We start from the raw sequence: 17698 nt of genomic DNA, 5'->3' as shown, positions 1-17698 counted from the left end.
AGGCAGTCAGCAATAGGACAAGGGGGCATGGGCTTCAACTCTGCCAGGGGAAATTTAGGCTGGATATTAGAAAGGAATTGTTTCCAGAGAGAGTGGTCAGGCATTGGAATGGCTGCCCAGGGAGGTGGTGGACTCACCGTCCCTGGAGGTTTTTAAACTGAGATCGGACACGGCACTTAGTGCCATGATCTAATAAATGGACTGGAGCTGGACCAAGGGTTGGACTTGAAGATCTCTGAGGTCTTTTCCAACCCAGTCAATTCTGTGATACTGCTTATCATACTCAGCTGCTCCCCATCTTTGATAATACTGACATTTCTGTAAGTTGTGTAAGCTACAAACCACCCTCAGTACAAATACAGGTTGATTTGGAGAGCAATTTAAACAATTTGAAGTATTTATTGTAAACCAACTTCTCCCCTCTGCCATTTACAAGGTGGCCAGTAAAAGCACACGAACAGAAAAACATTCAAACAAACTGATTTAATCAAAACTGAAAAGAAAACCATACTGCAGGAATAAAAACTCCAGATACATAGCAATTACTAATTATGAAGCTGTTGATGATCTCGGAAAAGCATTTGGGAATTGAGGACCAAGTGTTCAGCCGTGAATTCTGAGAGAGAGGGAGGAAACAGCCACAACCTTCCAAGTCCTTCAGCACTGCCACACATGAAACTGCACTACTTGATATATTTTTCCATGAACTTCTTGTGAAATTCTGATCGCAGAGTATCATTCACAAATCTTTTGTCCTTTTTTGTTTCGTCTATCCCCTTGGCACAATTCTTGAAGACAACATCATCATCCCACCTGAAACCAAAAATTTTTAGCTTCAGCAAGTTTGTATGAAAATTAGGTGTAATTTACAAAAGTATATAAATGAAGTTGGGCCTTCCTGTTTACATGTGCTAAGAACAAATAGTCATTATCATTTGATTTTAGTCTTTAAGAAAAAAGGATCTATTTTTGTAATCTAAGCCACCTCCTACACACTCCTGAGAAGTGAGATGAGTATCAGTAGATTAAAGGTTAATTTATCTTTACAGAAAATAATGACCATTTGAACAGGGCAGGAAAAACCCTTGAGTCTAATAGCCCTAATTTCGATAAACACAACAGTAAGTGGGATATCTGCAAACAAAAACTGTATTCAGAAGAAGGCTGTTATTTATTAATTGTAGTTGCACTAAAACAAACAAAACAAAACAAACAACCAAAACGAACCAACAACAAACAAAACAAAAACTCAAACAAATAAAAAAACCAACCAACCAACACCCCTCAAACAAACACCAAACCAGCTAGATTTTAAATGGGAGGATTTCATCAATTTTCTTGAGGAACTTTGGCCCTGTTACTTTTTGTATCACTATTGACAATGTCAGACAAGCACAATTCTCCATCGCTATCTCCTTTTTCAGCACAAAGTAGAAGGATGATTTGTTCAGACAATCACTACGTGCATGAATATCCCAATTCTACGTTTGATGGCTTGTGACAAGATCCAAGGAAGGAAATAAAACCCAGTGGCAGGGATGACATTTTCAGACTGAGTGACACGGGAGAACAAGGGGGGTATCTCAGGACAGATCGCACGGTACCTCCTCTTCACTTTGAAGTTTGCCTGAGGCTGCGCGGGGCCGGTGAGGTTCAGCAGGGGGTTACCGCTCAGGATGTTCTCCATCCGAATTCGTTCTTCTTCAGCCTTTTGCTCTTGTTCCTGAGAACCAGAAATGGATAAATTACTTTTCTGGGCCACTTTTCTCATCTAGTTGGTAGAGATAAATATTTTTTTAGCTGAAAACACCCACACAGACAGAACTTTAATTCCTAGCTCAGACATTTCAGAGCATTTGACACTTGAGTAGAATAAGGATAGAAGCAGAGATACTCTAAAGAGCTTAACATTGCTAATAAACTGTCAATCTAGTAACATTCATATCTGCTCTACTTACCTCTGATGTTCTACCAAACATTCAGTTAAGTTCTAGCTTTACCATTTACATAGGTATTATATCAAAAATTGTATACAGATTAAAAGATTTTCTTTATCCTCTTGAAAAAAGAGACTACACCATACAATATTTATTAGGTGGAAAACCTTGCAGCATGTTGAAACTTTTCTGTCATCTTCAGCAATCTGCTTGGCTTTTACAACTACAGCTTCCCTAAGGACCAGTCAAAGAGAACACTGAGAAATTTAAGATGAAACTGAGTAGAGGTTGTCATAAGAATATTTAAAAGTTTCAGTATCGGTGAAAAATTCTCTTCTCCTTGTACTGTCAAAAGCACGGAACTCAAGCCTCAGTGAAGCACTGCACTACAAGCAACACAAAGGAGATTTCACTGCCCACGCTTCCAAGCTGTATTAATATATTTAGTGACTTAAATGTGCCCCGACTTCAAAATGAATATGCAATATTCTTTATACATCATCATGGTTTTCCACAACCTTTCAAATGTATTATATTGCTAAGATTGCTCTTTGATGAAAGTACTAGAAGGAAAAAAACATATTTAATTTCTATGACTAATTAGGTCTCCCGCTCCCTGTACGCTGAAGCATTGTCTGAAGACATTCTGCTTAAAAAATGCACTGAAGCCTCATTAGCACTGCAGGAGAGTCAAACTCTGGCTTTTAAAAACTATATAAACTAAAGACAAAGAGATCACAAGGTTGTTGGCTTTTTTTTCCAAACTGAAGATGAATTAATGGTTGAGGGCTGCTGTGGGATCCCAAAAGAAGGAATGTTCTTATTGGTAACAGCCTTTACAATCTTTAAGTGCTAAACTGGAACACTGATGATAGCCAGAGTTTTCTAGCTTCAAACATTTAATCAATACTAAGTGAAAGATTACTAAAACTATCTACAATTTATGATGTTTTTCAACTGGACTGATCAGGTATGTGAAATATTCCTGTAGAACACTTCAACCCTCTTAGCAACAATGCCAACTTCACATACATATGAATGGTGTAGGAGTAGGACCACGGGTAAAGTTTTTTACCTTTCAAAATCTACCTGAGTTTTACTTATGGAAAAACACCTACCATTGCACTGCTTCTCACAAATAAAATTTAGAACCAGCTGCAATCAATTGCCAGTGGGATGGGAAAAACTCCCCAAAAGGGCATATTGCTTAAAAGCACGGCACAGCTTCAGGACAAGCCCCTTAATGCCCTCATTAAAACATGTGTATGGGCAAAACTTGCCCTTCCCGCTGCATCCATGGAGCTTCAACACAGACTGTGGTGGTTAAAAGTTATTAACACAAACAAACTAAAGTTTTGCATTTTCAAGCACAGTTCTGAATCCAATATTTGCATTCCAACTTCAGTTGTTATCACCATCCCCAGTGAATGAGGAAACACAGAGAGCAAAAGTATTTTATACGGAACACCAATTTCTCCCATATTAGAAACACAAATTCAAATTCTACATTTCTTTCCTCTGCGGATTACAGACAAGAAATGTCCGCAGCTGCTTCTTCACAGTCTGTCAGCCTCTGATTTACCATCTTATAACATGGAGGAGCCAGCAGCAGCAAAATCCAATTCCCTGCAGTCTGTGTCGTGTGTTCCCATCAGAAGTCAAGCACCCCTCAGACTACGTACAGCACCTGCATGCAAAGCACTGATCCGAGACTGAGCAAAACCTACAATACTGGTACAAGAAAAAAGAAGTACTGATTTTCAGGTGATCAGATTCTATTTAAGCCCATCAGGCAAATTTACAACAGGATGCAAGCAGTGAAGTGTTCCATGTGTTGTCCACATCAAGCGGGCTCTGCCTCATCAAATTTAATGTCCGACGCTTCATTAAAAGTGAGACTTTGAAAAAGCAAGAGGTCTGGGACAAATCTTAAAAGCAAGTAAGAATGCTACAAACCAAAAAATTAATACTGGCCTATACTGAAGAGAAGACAGCACTAGTAAGAGCATTGCAAGAAATACTCCCCTCTTGACAAATGCTTCTGTAGAGAGAACTTCATCCACGTCCTCTCTGTGTGAACAGACCGAGTTTTCCATTTTAGAGCTGAGCTCCAGAACTGTGCTGAAGGTGACACGCAGAGCATGGCACACTCCTACCCTCAGCGTTCTAAGACAGGAACCTTGGCCATGACCCAAAGTTACTGAACCTGTGCATCGTGCCCCACTTTATCTGGGAAACACACAAATATCTTATGCTGGCTTTTTTTATGATGCGTGAAAATGCATCCACACACCACTGACAAATACGGAACTAAAACACACTCCACACAAAGTGTTTATTCAATGTTAAAGAGCCCAGTGGAATCAGTATCTTTTGGGGGGGATGGGAATTAGAGTTCTTTTCCCTGCTTGTCCCCAGTTTCAGATTTAATCTCAACATCTCCTAAAAAGCTGATTGTTCCAGCATTCTCTACCATGCATGTAGAGAAGTGAAAAGCACTTAGTCATTTGAATTGCTATTAGAAAATAAAACCAATATTAACAATCATAAAAAATATGGATACAGTAGTAACTACTCCAGTGTTCTTCGTACACAGAGGCAAATTCAGTTTTCCTGTAATAACATTTTAAGAAGGCATGTGAGGCATCATCCTAACTTTTATCTGCTTTACATAACCCTTAAACCTCAATTAGCCTGACATAGCTTGCTTTCTGATAACAAAAAAACTATTATCAGGCTGAAGTGTTAAAAGGTGGTGATTAAAAAAAAATAAGATAAAAACAAACAAAATTGAAATAACACTTCTATGAAGTGTTACACTACAAGCAGTAGTACAAGATTAAGAGCAGGATTTAGCACCAGATTAAGACACCTACACCTACATATCTGCTTGTCAGCATCTGAGCTCACTTCTCAGCAGAGATCTAAAGAGTACGATAAGGAGTCAAGATGGCTTTTCTGCTCACACTAAATTACACAGACAAGGGCCCAGCCACACTCCAGGCTCTACTGACTGCACCTCCATGCGAGCTGGGATACGTAACTTGCACATGGACCCCAACAACTTGGCATTCCAACTGGATTCTGTCTAAAACTGTGAACCAGTAGCAAAAAACTACATTGACTCAAGTCAATTACAATTCCAGACGACTGGAGGATAGCAAAAAATATGTTTAATTTCTTTTAAGAGTAGGGACAACCTTGGAAATTTCAAATTATTACCTTTTAATTTTGCACCTATTAAGTAACTAAAACCAATTATGAACGCAACACTAACAGAAACTGCCAAACATTCTTTTATATTGACAACAGCAACAGAAAGAATCCATGAAGCTTATTTTCGGTGGTTGATTTTCCCTGTTCACAGTAAGAGTTGCTGCAGAGCCCCGGGGCACTTTGTGCGACCCTCGGCTGCTTCTGTGCTCTGTTCAGAAACAGAACTCTGCTGTCTTTCAGACTCGCAGAGAGAGCAAACTGGACGTAGTAACAAACCGCAACGCTCATCTTTGTCATCAAAGATGAGGGGCTGAAAGCAAACAGGGGACCAAGCTGTTGAGTAAGACATTGCCAGGTTTAGTCACTTTACAAAGAAGATCTGGTCCGCGTGGTAATTTATTTATGGAGTTCAGTCATTCTACACTGGGTGACATTTCACTTCAAATTTTAAGAAGTAGGCTAATTCTGAAGATTAGTCTTGAAGTTTTTTGTGTTATTTAGTTTCAGTAAAACCTCCCAAAGAACATATTAATGATAAAAAAAATGGTAATTTATTAAATTTTGTATCTTACAGACATGACATGGGGAAAATACTAGGTGTAACTCACAGTGGTGTAAAGTTGACAGTTACACTTAAGCTAAGTTACCGATTTTGGCCAGAGCTGCAGAATCCCTCATTTCCAGCCAAACAAGGTTTTCATTATGTTTCAGAATTTTCCACATAAATCTTCCACTGCCCACTCCTCCCCTGCAAGCCGGGACGCTCCAGGCGATGGAGCATGGGTTGTATCAAATCAAACAGACCAGACACAACCATTCAAGCTGTCTGAGCTTCACACCTCTGAGGCACGATCAAGCACAGCTGTTCGCAGAATAACAGCTCGGGTTGCTCCAGAGCCCACATTGTTCTTTTGTGTGCTGGAACAAAGGCGTATTAAGCTAAAACACTATGGATACAACAAAGCCACAACAGAAGAAAAGCCTAAGGGGGAGAAGAATATATCTCTATTCACTCCACCCTTTCTGAAATAATGCCTCAATAATGTTCAGCAACACAGGGTATATGACTCTTTTCATGAGCCATTTGAGCCAAAAAAACAGGCTACAGACTATTTCATCACTAGACAGCAGTGCTGTGCTTTTCAACGGCAGCACGTTGCACCAACCACCTGCAGAGATGCATCAGACCTCAAGCACGTTGTAACCATTGTGTTAGAGGCAGACGCAAGAGAACAGGAATATTATGGTGTGAGGAATAAGGCAGGAGTGGCAGAGGGAGCCCTGTACCCAAGGAAGCAGATGGAGATGCTGCTCTGTCAATCAGATCTCAAAGCCTTCGCTGGACCACTGAACTCACCATGTGGCATCACAGTTGGGGGGGGGGGAACAAAAAAAAGTGGACAAAACTATGCTAACCTTAACTAAACAATTGTTCCTTATCTTGCTCTAAGAGTAACAGTCCCTTGGCATATTTGTTTCTGACCGCAAAGGAAAGAAAAACATTATTGTTACCATGGTTATTATTTTTAGTATAATTCCTAGCCCTTGCACAGAGCAAGATTACTTTTACAGAAAGTGCTGAAACTCCTGAAATGATTCCACTGTTTTAAAGTAAGTTATCCTGCTCAGTTATTAAAGATGCTGAGTAGCTGAAAACAAAACCTGAAATACCCACATTTCATTGAAGGCTGGAAAAAAAAATTTAAAAACCCCACATAACCTTATTTAAATGCTAATTTTTGAATGACAAACTATGACAGCACTGCCTTTAGCAGCAGAGAAGGAAACTCAGTAATGCAGAGATCCACCCCAGTTCTTTGATCCTATGCAAATTACTAACTCAATGTAATACAGCAATTCAAATAACTGATTGGAACTTCAAAAAATCAAAGCACAAAGTAATCGCAACTGTAGTGTCTATAAGCAGATTTGTTGTCATTTTGCCCACAAGGCAGGGGGCATTATTGTTACTTCTTGGCAAGGGTTAAATGTTGCTAGCATTTCTCAAATATTTAATGAAGAAACACTCTGCCATCTGCTTTTGCCTCTTTATTGAAATGCTTTCTAATCACTGATTGGATATTCTAGTTTTAGTTAGACCCTTAAAATTTAAGTGAAAAGGTTGATATCTATCAAGATTCATTTTCTAATGTTTTATTTGAAAGTCTAAGACATGGCTAAAACACAGGACAGAGTTAAGATCTATTTTGACCATTGGTAAAATAACATATATTCAGTTATAGAGAAACACTTGGGGAGATAAAACTGTAAGAGAACAAACCAAGAACTTTTACATATGTTCTCAAATAAGCATAAAATGACTGGATATTAAAATAGCTTTGCTGGAACTGCACACATACATTCAGCTGCTCACTGGTTTGAGGTTTGGGTTTAATTATTTCAATTTACCTTTTAAGGAAGTGCTTGAAAATGGAAAACCAAGAGCACTGTAACGCTGCATTTGGAACATGGAAATGTTTCCATGAAACAGACCCATAGATAGTTCACACAGACAGCAGACCAAGCACTTGCACAGTTTCAGACAGACCCAGAATTATTCCACAGAAATGGCTTTCAAAACTAAAATTTCCTGCTCAGCTTAGGGTCTACTAGAAACAACCTGTGGGATTAAAATTGTGCAGGGCATCAGGAAAGTCTCCCATGCTCAATCAGTTTTTAAATCATTAATAGTATTTAGTACTATAAATCATTATAGTACATTTCTACACAGAAAGGAAATTTAAGCATTTTGAGAAGTTAACCAGCTTTGACAGCAATTGCTTATTTGGTTGACAAACTATGTGCTAAAGGGAAATATTAGTGTGAGGGAAGTTAGAACCTTTTACTACTAACATTTGTCAAAATTAGATTTAGAGGATTTCTATGGAAATTGGTATTACCACATAAGGGAAATTAACAGAGAGCAGCATGATGATCTGAAAAAAAGCAGATTCTCATATTTTGATTTTTTAACTGCTGTCTCACCAGAAACACATTTTAAAAGGAGTCCTCCTCCTTTCATGGCAACTTATTACTGGACACTGAAGTGATGAGTGAAAACACTTAACAACAATACAGTTTAAATGAAGTCTCAGAAATAACTGAGCTAGCATTTTAATAAATTAAAGTAACTAAAGTATCAGGAAAAAAAAATGTACATATGGCACAAATTTGGGATATATTACTATATTTTACTCCATCTTGTTAAGGCCCTGGTACGTTCCAAGACAGAGAGACATGTTAATCTGTCTGTGTAACAACAAAGAGATCTGAGCACAATGTGCAGAAGAGTGAACAGATGCTCACTCTGCAGTGTCCCCTTCCCTTGCCACTGGGTTTTACCTGCGCTGCCTACTGGGGACAACAGAGTTCCAGTGATAAACCATCCCTGTATGGGGATTAGGACAAATAGCGACCCCACAATTACAACTTTACGTGAGCTGCCATCCTCAAGTCAGCTGGATGATTAACATAAGGTTACTTACAAAATTAGGTTTAAATTATGGTTTGCAATACATAATCATATGAAATCCCACATATCTGAAGGAACAAGGGATTTATATGAAATGGCTACAAAATGCTTTGCCAGTAAGGCCTTATTTCTAAGCTAGGTAAAACAAGCCATAATCTAAACAGATCCCACCCCTCGAACAACACATATAAGAGATCTTTCCTAAGGAGACTCTTATGCCCAAAAACTGTTTTCCAAGGCTGTGTCCCACCTAAGCTTTTACTTTTTCCATCAACACAGTCTTAGTTTCCTACTCTCAAACCCAAGCAAATAAAATTTCAAGTGCCTGTAGAGCATCCACTATCAATGAAGATGGCAATCTTTAAGAGCAGCGATCAGCCACCAACCAGTGAAAGGATGAACAGAGTAGGTGGTGACTGTGCAATAAGGTGCACTGTTGCAAATAAATAACTAATAGTTATTTTTAGGAAGAAACAAATGCATTCATTTCAAATGTGCATACCTGTATTCAGTATGCACATAGCACTGAGCATAATAAATCCTGCTTCTGGGGGAAAGTGAACAACTATGAAGGTAAAAAATAATACCAGTTAATAGACAGCAAAATAAAACAAGTGAGATGCTAAATACTTGATAGCTTTTAGCACCCTCTAGTGACAAAATAAGAACTTAACAGAGATTGTGACATTCCTGGTTTCTACACACCAACAGAAAAGCATATACTTGGTTGTCTGGGCTGAAATTCATTGCCATTATTTTCCAAATGTCAGTTTTCTACACTGAAATGTGACAAGTTACGCTGTTTAACCTGGATGTATAATTTCAACTATCAGGCAAAGTGAAAAATCCAAACAGATCAAAGCTTTCATTTCAAGCACTGTGCAAGAACAGCTGAAGTCTTCCCTACACGTTGCTACCCTTAATTTGTAGTTCAGCACATTTCGCACAGGAATAAACAGAAGAATTGTTGCAGCATTTTAAAGTCATTTTCACCATGTTATTACTGCATAACACAATTTTGTTGCTGTGTGATGTGCTTCAAATGCCTAGATAAAGATATCTGAGAGACACTTTCAGACACGCTTCAACATGAACTACTACTCATAGGTAAGATGGAGAATCAAGTATCAACAGTCTCCTACAGCACAATTTCTGCACCAATGCAGAATGGTACAGCCTTCCAAAGTAACTAACTCCAGAATTGCAGAGCTCACTGGTTTTACAGGCCTTGTTGATTCTAAAAGTCAATGTCTATATTGTTAGCCAAGAGTAGTCAAGCACTACATAGTTTCCTACAGCATTTAAAACACAATTCTCTCCCAGCTGTTCCTAGTGCCTGCTAGATGCTACGTCCTATTCACTCCCAGTTGAGTCTGCTGGAGAGCATTTGTGAAAAACACAATACCATAGGCATGTGTGTTAAGCTATGACAGAGGTTAGGAGTAGTGCAGAGGCACCAAACCAGTAAACAGTCACAGCAGCAAAGACTCCTCAGATTACCTTATACAAAGGTTGGGTTTTGGTGGATTTTGTTGGTTGGTTGGTTGGTTTTGGCTGTTTTTGTTTGTTGTTTTGTTTACACTGACGTAGGATCTACATCTACAACATACAAAACTTAAAAAACTACTCAAACTGAAATATGCAACGTTTTTCAAAAGCAGTAAAGTTATTTAAGCCCTACTCAAAAAAAGAACGCATTTAGTAAAAGCAGAGGAGAGAATTCTGCACATATCCACCACTTCTGCCGCACCGCAAGAGGCAGAGCATTTCAGTCACGCAGATTAAATACCTGGACTCTGCAGTCTGTGGCAACACAATGTTAGACCCAGCACAGTTCATCCTAAGTCCTGACCAGTTTGACAACAAGGGCTATTCCGAGAAACGGCCCCTAGAAGTCCATTCATCAATCAGGGATTTTGCTAATGCGCTCCATCCCAACAATCTCTCTTACACCAAGGAGGGCTGGGAGCCAATAGCACAGGATTTGATCCCGCTCATGGGAAAACAGTCTCTAACTACAGAGACTTCCCTCCCCACAATGTTTCTATCTGTAAAGACAGAGAGTAGGAAGTGGTATGAAGGCTACGTGTACATTGACTTCCCAAGTTTTGAAAACGCTGCTGTCTTATTAACTTTTGTGGAGACATTTTTCAAAAATCTCACCCATGTATAATGAAAACAGTTCTCTTCTTACAGTTACAACTGTTGCTCCTTGCCAAAGCAACAAAGCACCAACACTGTGAAAGAGCAAGTACTGTATAAAACTTGCAGCCATGTGCAAAAGCATAAAAAAGCACATATTTTTATTTCATAAATATATATATTTATTTCATAAAAGCTAGTTAACAAATGAAATTACACTGGATAGTACATAGCTCACTAATGCCACCATATAGTTTGGTATGACAGCTGTCTTCAGAGAAGGATTTGCATATGAAAAGCAAGGTTACCTTGACTAAATATACAAAGTGTTGGGAAAGCAAATAAAATGTTTTAGAGAGTAAAATAAGTATGTCTACTGAAGAAAAAAAAGTATTCACAACAATTATGAGACAGAAGAACCAATCCATCAGACTCTACTTGAGAAGAGTTTTGAAGGGCACTTACCGTGTTTACCAGCTCTCACTCAACCTAAGTGCTTAAGGCACACCAGTTTTAATAAACATCAGTCTGCAAAAAAAACCCAGATACTCTTGAATAGGTGAGATTTTACCTTTCGAGCCTGTTCCTCAGCTCGTTCTTTCTTGATTTTTTCCAGTTCAGCCAGAAGAGCTGCAGTGTCATCATCATCACTGTCTTCCAAGTCCTCATCTTCATCATCTTCCTAATAGCAACAAACAGAAACAAGCAGCAGCTCATTCATTTCACGTAATAAAACCAGCCCAGGTCAGCCCAGGTAAGGCTGCAGTTTGCTGCTGGTGATTTCTGAAGTACCTGGGTGCTTGCAGGAGCAGCAAATACAATACAAATGGTATATTTGCTCTTGTACGGTAAAGTCAAGACAAAAATGTTTGTGCTTTTTCGATGACTACAATACATTTTTGATAACTCAAATGCTAGGTAGTTGAGGACTGTCCTCAATCACTCTCTAAGCACTGCAACATAAGCTGTTACAACAGTGTGACTGAATATCCCATACAATATTGTTGGGAGCAAATATAACAGGATTAAGAAAGCCTCAGCTTACTGTCAAGCCCTGGACCTAATTCATACATGTCAACATGAGGAGAGAAGCCAAGAGCAAGAATCCATTGCTCATGAAGACAGTCAATGTATCTCAACAGTTCTACCCTAGGGGAATTCTAACTAATCCAGTAGTTGACCAAGTCTAAAAAGTCACCCGTTGCCCATACTTTAAGTGGTATTTCCAGCTCCCTAGTTTTTCTGTGCTTTCCAAGAACACCACTACAGCATTGACTGGAATCCTCTGAACCACTCTGCACTTCCACCATAGTGCAATAACTGTAAGGTGAAGGTATGTCAGAACCTGTCTTAAAACTTTAGCCAATCTAAAAGTAAGTATTCTATTAACAGCAAATCCTGAGGGCAGGAAAATGAAAGAAAACAGAAAAGAGATACATACGTCAGTAAGCGGATCGTCTGCATCAAGATTTGCTGCAGGAATCTGGTCTAGCCGAGGCTTCTTAGACACAGATGATGATGTTGTGTGTTCTACAGTATAACATTAAAAAAAAACCAAAAACAAAACCACAAACAAACGACTGATTAAATCACTTCATTTAACAACATCTAATGTCAGAAAGCAAAAACCTTCACAAAGATTGCATTAGAGCAAGAGATACAAGCTTATGTTTACTTTTTCCTCACTTCTCAGTCTTAATGCCCATGCTAATTTCTCCCTTGTAGGTATCCTCAAGGGAACTTACAATTTGACCTCCAAAAGAATTTTGAAGTCATTATTTCAAGAAGATAGAATAGCAGAAGAAAAATCTGTGGAGAAATATCCTTATCCTTTATACCCAATTGGAGGGTTCACATCAGAGACCACTCCAAAGCATTACTTTTGTCCAGTTTGGTCCAAATCACATCTGATTTTGTCTGTGAACTTGAAAGCCCCCAGTACTTCTGCACATTTCATACCTAAACCTAAAGTACCTAAATTCCGTCAAGCTTAATATTATAAATTACTATTTCTCAAAAAACATGCCTTTGATTCATTTTAGTTTTCACTTCACCATACCTGAACAGAATTGCTTACTTTAAAAAATGGATTTATTGTTACACTGGTGCTGCAACACTAGAAGATGAGTCATTCCCCTTCTCCTCTCTGTCTCGCCTGTCCAAGCCCTTTATTAGCTGTACACACTCACTGCCAATTCATTACAATCACACCGTATCAGCTGGCCTCCGTGATGGCCTACGCTCTTCTACTAGCTGGCCTAGATTTTTTGCTAGCACGAAGCCAGCATGAAAGCCAGCGGACATTCCCTTGCAGGTCAACAGCTCTGAGCTATCAGACCAATACCCTAAATTCTCCTCTCATGACATGCTGTCTGCAACCCGCAAACTTCCTACAACACTGAGTTTTGTGTAAGAATAGCGCCACACAAACGTATGAAGATTTTCTGTTTCTTTGTTTTTACCTCTGGTTGGTCTGTCTCTATTCTTTTCTCTTGCAGCGACCCGTTCTCTCTCCTCCAGCTCCCTTCTGAAATCACGGTTACGCACCTCTTCAGGAGCATCCTGAGTTGCCTGCCTGAAACAGCATAACGGGGGAAAGAAAAGCTGAAGTTGATAATCTGCAGCTGGGAGCAATTTTCTGAAGGAGGTCAATAAATCCTGGAGTGAAGAAGTAAGTTTAAAGAACAAAAACTGGCTACCACGTAGACATACATTTTGTTATTCTCACCATCAGCTCCTTTCTCTGCGTGCATTACAGACATGCAGGCACAAAATGCCACACACATGCTGGTGCCAGTGACTCTCAAATGAGTTAAAGATCCTACATAAATTCCTGCAAAACCAGGATGGCTACATCTCTTGTAGCTACATCTCAATCTCTTCCACTAGTCCAAGCCCAGCGCCCTAGCAGACATTCACCAGCATGACAGTCAACTGGCCATTTTACCATCCCAAGCTGCTGCTGTAGATACAGTCTCTAAGCCTTATAGATAAGACCTAGACTAGAACACACTTTTCATAAGCCTTTTCCCCTCCAAGAGATATACAAGATTATATCTCACGATCATAAAAAAATTAGAGAACAAGCAAAACACTAGCATTAGTGAAACATATTGCAAATACATCTTTTTCCCTCTTTTATATAACACATGCTGGCCAAAAGTAACAGGCTATTTATATTTGAATCATCCTAAACTCCACCTACAGTCCACTGAATTTTCTGTGAAAATCTTGGAAAGAACTAACGAATAAAAACCAGCAGCAGTTCCCTTCACCTTTCTGTGAACCCAGTGCTGGAAACAAGACTGCCTGGAAGAAACGCAGACTTGAGCCATTATAAACACTGTGTGCACAGACTATCTTTATGACAGAGTATTTAATTTGCTTTTGTAATTAAAAACTTGAACTTGGAATCCCTGATATAGCTGCAAAACCTTCCCAAACCCTGTGTCAGTCAAGCAAACAAGAGTGGGACCGAAACACTGAACTTTTCCTGCAATGATGCAGCCTTGGCAGTTTAACAAAGACAACTTTGTAACAGGTATTTGGGAAAAAGAACAGAAGACACTTAATGCCCCCTCCATCTCACTCTCTCACACACACAGAGGGATTTGTTAAAACATACGTTTTATATTTCTGTACATATTTGTCCCCACATATTTCTTTCAAAGCGACAGACTGGTGTTCCAAACCCCTTTGTGTTCAAGGAAACAAACCACCAGCAATTTTTCTCCATAATAACAAAATGCATTTGATGACACTTTTTGTGCTGTTGATGTTGGTATTTTCCAAAGCACTCCAACTCCCTTATCCAGACGTATTCTTCAAAACCAAAGGGGCAGAAGGGAGAAGATGAAAAGCTAAACACCTGCACAAAAACCTGCAAATGTAAAACCTTAACAGTAACTTCACTAGCATGAGTAACATCAGCTAGATGAAAAAGCATTTCTAGGCTGACACATTTCATTTAAATTCTGGGTATCTACATTATATTGACTCCAGATTTCAGTTCATCTTTCAACAGAACAATGCACATTAACTATGCATTTCAAACAGAGAAAAATATTTATAAGATCCCATTATCTTTCACACTGATTAAAGCAATTTATTCCCCCATGACCTGCAAAAACCACTTGCAGTGTTTAACATCAGCTGTTCCAATACGTACTACCGCCTGAGTGCTCTTCCATGATTTTCCTGCCTCCTCTTGATGCCCTCCCCCAGTGGTCCTTTGCCAAATGAATGACATGGTTTTCTGCTTTTAAGACATGTTCAGCTTCACACTTCTTATCCCATTCTGCTCTGCAAGTGACAGCAACGTTCCACAGCTCAGTCATCTCCTACTGCTCTCATTGATTTTCTTTGCACTGCACTGAAATGCTTTGTCTCCATAAGCAGTAATAAATACCACAAAATGAAACCTCTCCAATTACTTGCAATGCATTTCATCTGTTAAGCCTGCTTTTGAGACTTGCGCTTTCAGCACACTCATTCCATGTTGCTGCACAATCTCCGGTGCCTGTTCAGCATCAAGCGCATGAACACCTATTGCTTACAACAAAAAAATCATTCCCGGGCTGTTTAGCAGTAAGACCAAAAACCCCAATACTAACCTGTATTTGATTTTAGTATGAGAAGGAAGGTCTCTGCTGGAATACTGTTTGGATAGCTGACTTAAGTCTCCTTCACCTTTTCCTCTTCCTCCTCTTGCAGGTTCAAATGTTGGCCTCGCTGCTGTCGTCATTTTAACTACTACAGAATCAAGGATAAAAAACAGTTGTTACTACAATTTACAGCAAAAGACATTCACCAAAAGCTATGCTGTTCCTGAAACTGCAGCAGCAATGAGAAGTCCCACTACATAATAACAGCTATTGCTTGCCACATGATCCTCAAAACTTAAGGAGCTTTATATTGACAAAATTGACAGAATCTATTCAGATTTTTAATAGAAAGTCTTTTCCAACATGTTTGAAAGACAATACACAAACCCTAAGAAGAACGTGAAACTACGTTTATTAAGTAAATAAAAGTGTCCAGGAGCCAAACTCCTATCTTTAAGGCAAGTCTTGTAACTAAACTCTTTTCCCTCCTGAAAAACAACAGCCAGAAATGACTGCCTACTGGGAATGACCCCTCTGTTATTCCCCAAAATGTATCTAGGTATCATCACCAGAAATGCTGGCTGACACAGACCACAGCATGCCTAGGGTGGTGTTGATCATTAAATACTGATGAAGATGATGTACTGTGAATGCCCCAGCCCTCAGGAAGAGCCACATCCCTGCCATTAGCACCATCCTTTGGGATCGGACTGAGCAGCACTCCTGCTGGTCACCAAAACTGTTAGAAGGGCAAGCGTTACTGTTCCCCTGGTAGCACGAGGCCAACAGCACTACCCTTAGATAATTTAAGCGCAATTAATGAAGTTCAGACAAATGCAGACGTTTTCACCAACTCTCATTTAGAAACTACTGGAACTGGCATACCACCAGCATGTCCCAAAAATGAACCAGCTGATCCCCAAAGTCCCTACTACCAATTCTTCTGTGGCAAAGGGGTGAAATGACTCTGACCAGCCTCAGCCGCATAGACACCCTGTCAGCACACACCATGTTCAGCGCGGCCTGACAGAAGACCCTTCAATCCTAAACCACTGTGCCAAGAGTTCAATTTGGCCAACCAATGCCAAAAATACCTTGTATGATCAACTGGGCCATCTTAAATCTGGTATTTGAAACTATGTTTATTCCTGCTTCAGCAAGACACATACATCCACTAACCGCAGACTAAAGACATACAAGATGTAAGAGAGACACATCTGCAGGGGTACATAAAGGCACCAGTCAAAGGCAGCGGTCCTACCAACCAGAAGGTTGGATGTTAAATGATGACAAGAAAACATTTTCAAGAATATTAAAAAGCAGAGGAAAAAAAATTGTATTGATCCATATGGTTTTGCGATACACAAATAAAAGTCATTTATGCTCTGCTTGCACTATTTGCTATTGTTTGATTTTTAATGAGATCACAAAACATGACTTAAGTCTTAAAATCCTAACACAGATTTGCCACTGAAAATAACATCCCATCAGGCAGCACACAGCTACTGCCACTGAGCTGCTGCTCGGAAAAGAGTTAACGGGCAGGCACATCTCTAAAAAGCAGTGAGACAGTGACTAAGGCACAACCGGCCCGGGCTCCTTGACCAAGGGCTGCTGACCCTTTCCAGCCACACTGAGCCAGTCGGCGGCAGCTCAGGAAGGAACACGCTCTGCCAGAGCCACCTGCTCTCAGAACTCACCTGTGTTAATTACATATAACGAGGGGAGTCTATGGGTTCAGCTGAAGAATCAGATACAACACGACCGCACCGTTTCATGAGGCATAGCATGTCCCGCCCGCCGGACCCCGGCCCGCCGCCCTCTGCTGTTCTGCTCAGGAGCGCTCCCCACAGGGCCCACGTAGGGACCCCACAGCAACCCCTGCCCCAGGGACTCACTGCAGCCCAGCCCAATCAAACGAACCCACCGCCTCCCCGGTACTCACACCGCAACCTCCTCCAGCCCTGCGCAACCAGGCCCTACCCCGCCACCATAATTCCGCCAAGCACCCACAAGGCACCGCACTGGAGACATTGACGACGCGGCGGAAGCCGCCGCCGAGGGAGGACTTACCATAGAGAGGGCCGGAGAGAATGTCACGTGAGGGAGGGGGAGCGTGTCCGCCATGATGGCTACCGAGGCGGAAGTGAGTGCAGTGACAGCGTTGTTGCCTGTGTAGCAATGGTGACCTCCTCCTGCTCCTCCTCAGAGCGGGGCCAGGCGAGTCCAGCTCGGAACAGGGAGCTTGGGGCGCCCGTCCTGCGGACCCGCGGTTGCCCTGGAGAAGGGCCTTGCCCTGAGGTGCTACCAGGCCGTGGTCCTGTGCT

General features: G+C 40.5%; 1 protein-coding gene across 1 annotated transcript; it reads right to left on the bottom strand.

Annotated features, from left to right (window-relative positions):
• Window positions 1–468: 468 nt before the first annotated feature.
• CWC15 (CWC15 spliceosome associated protein homolog) lies at window positions 469–17404 on the bottom strand. The gene is made up of 7 exons (XM_080360970.1): window positions 17319–17404; window positions 15381–15519; window positions 13230–13342; window positions 12209–12297; window positions 11339–11449; window positions 1605–1723; window positions 469–813 (listed from the first exon to the last, which is right to left on the bottom strand). The coding sequence occupies exons 2-7, from the start codon at window positions 15509–15511 to the stop codon at window positions 684–686; spliced, it is 693 nt and encodes a 230-aa protein (XP_080217096.1). The 5' UTR covers window positions 15512–15519; window positions 17319–17404; the 3' UTR covers window positions 469–683.
• Window positions 17405–17698: the final 294 nt, after the last annotated feature.

This window comes from Nesoenas mayeri (genome assembly GCF_963082525.1).
Source record: "Nesoenas mayeri genome assembly, chromosome: 1".
NCBI lineage: Eukaryota > Metazoa > Chordata > Aves > Columbiformes > Columbidae > Nesoenas > Nesoenas mayeri.
This window is presented reverse-complemented; position numbering and strand designations above follow the sequence as displayed.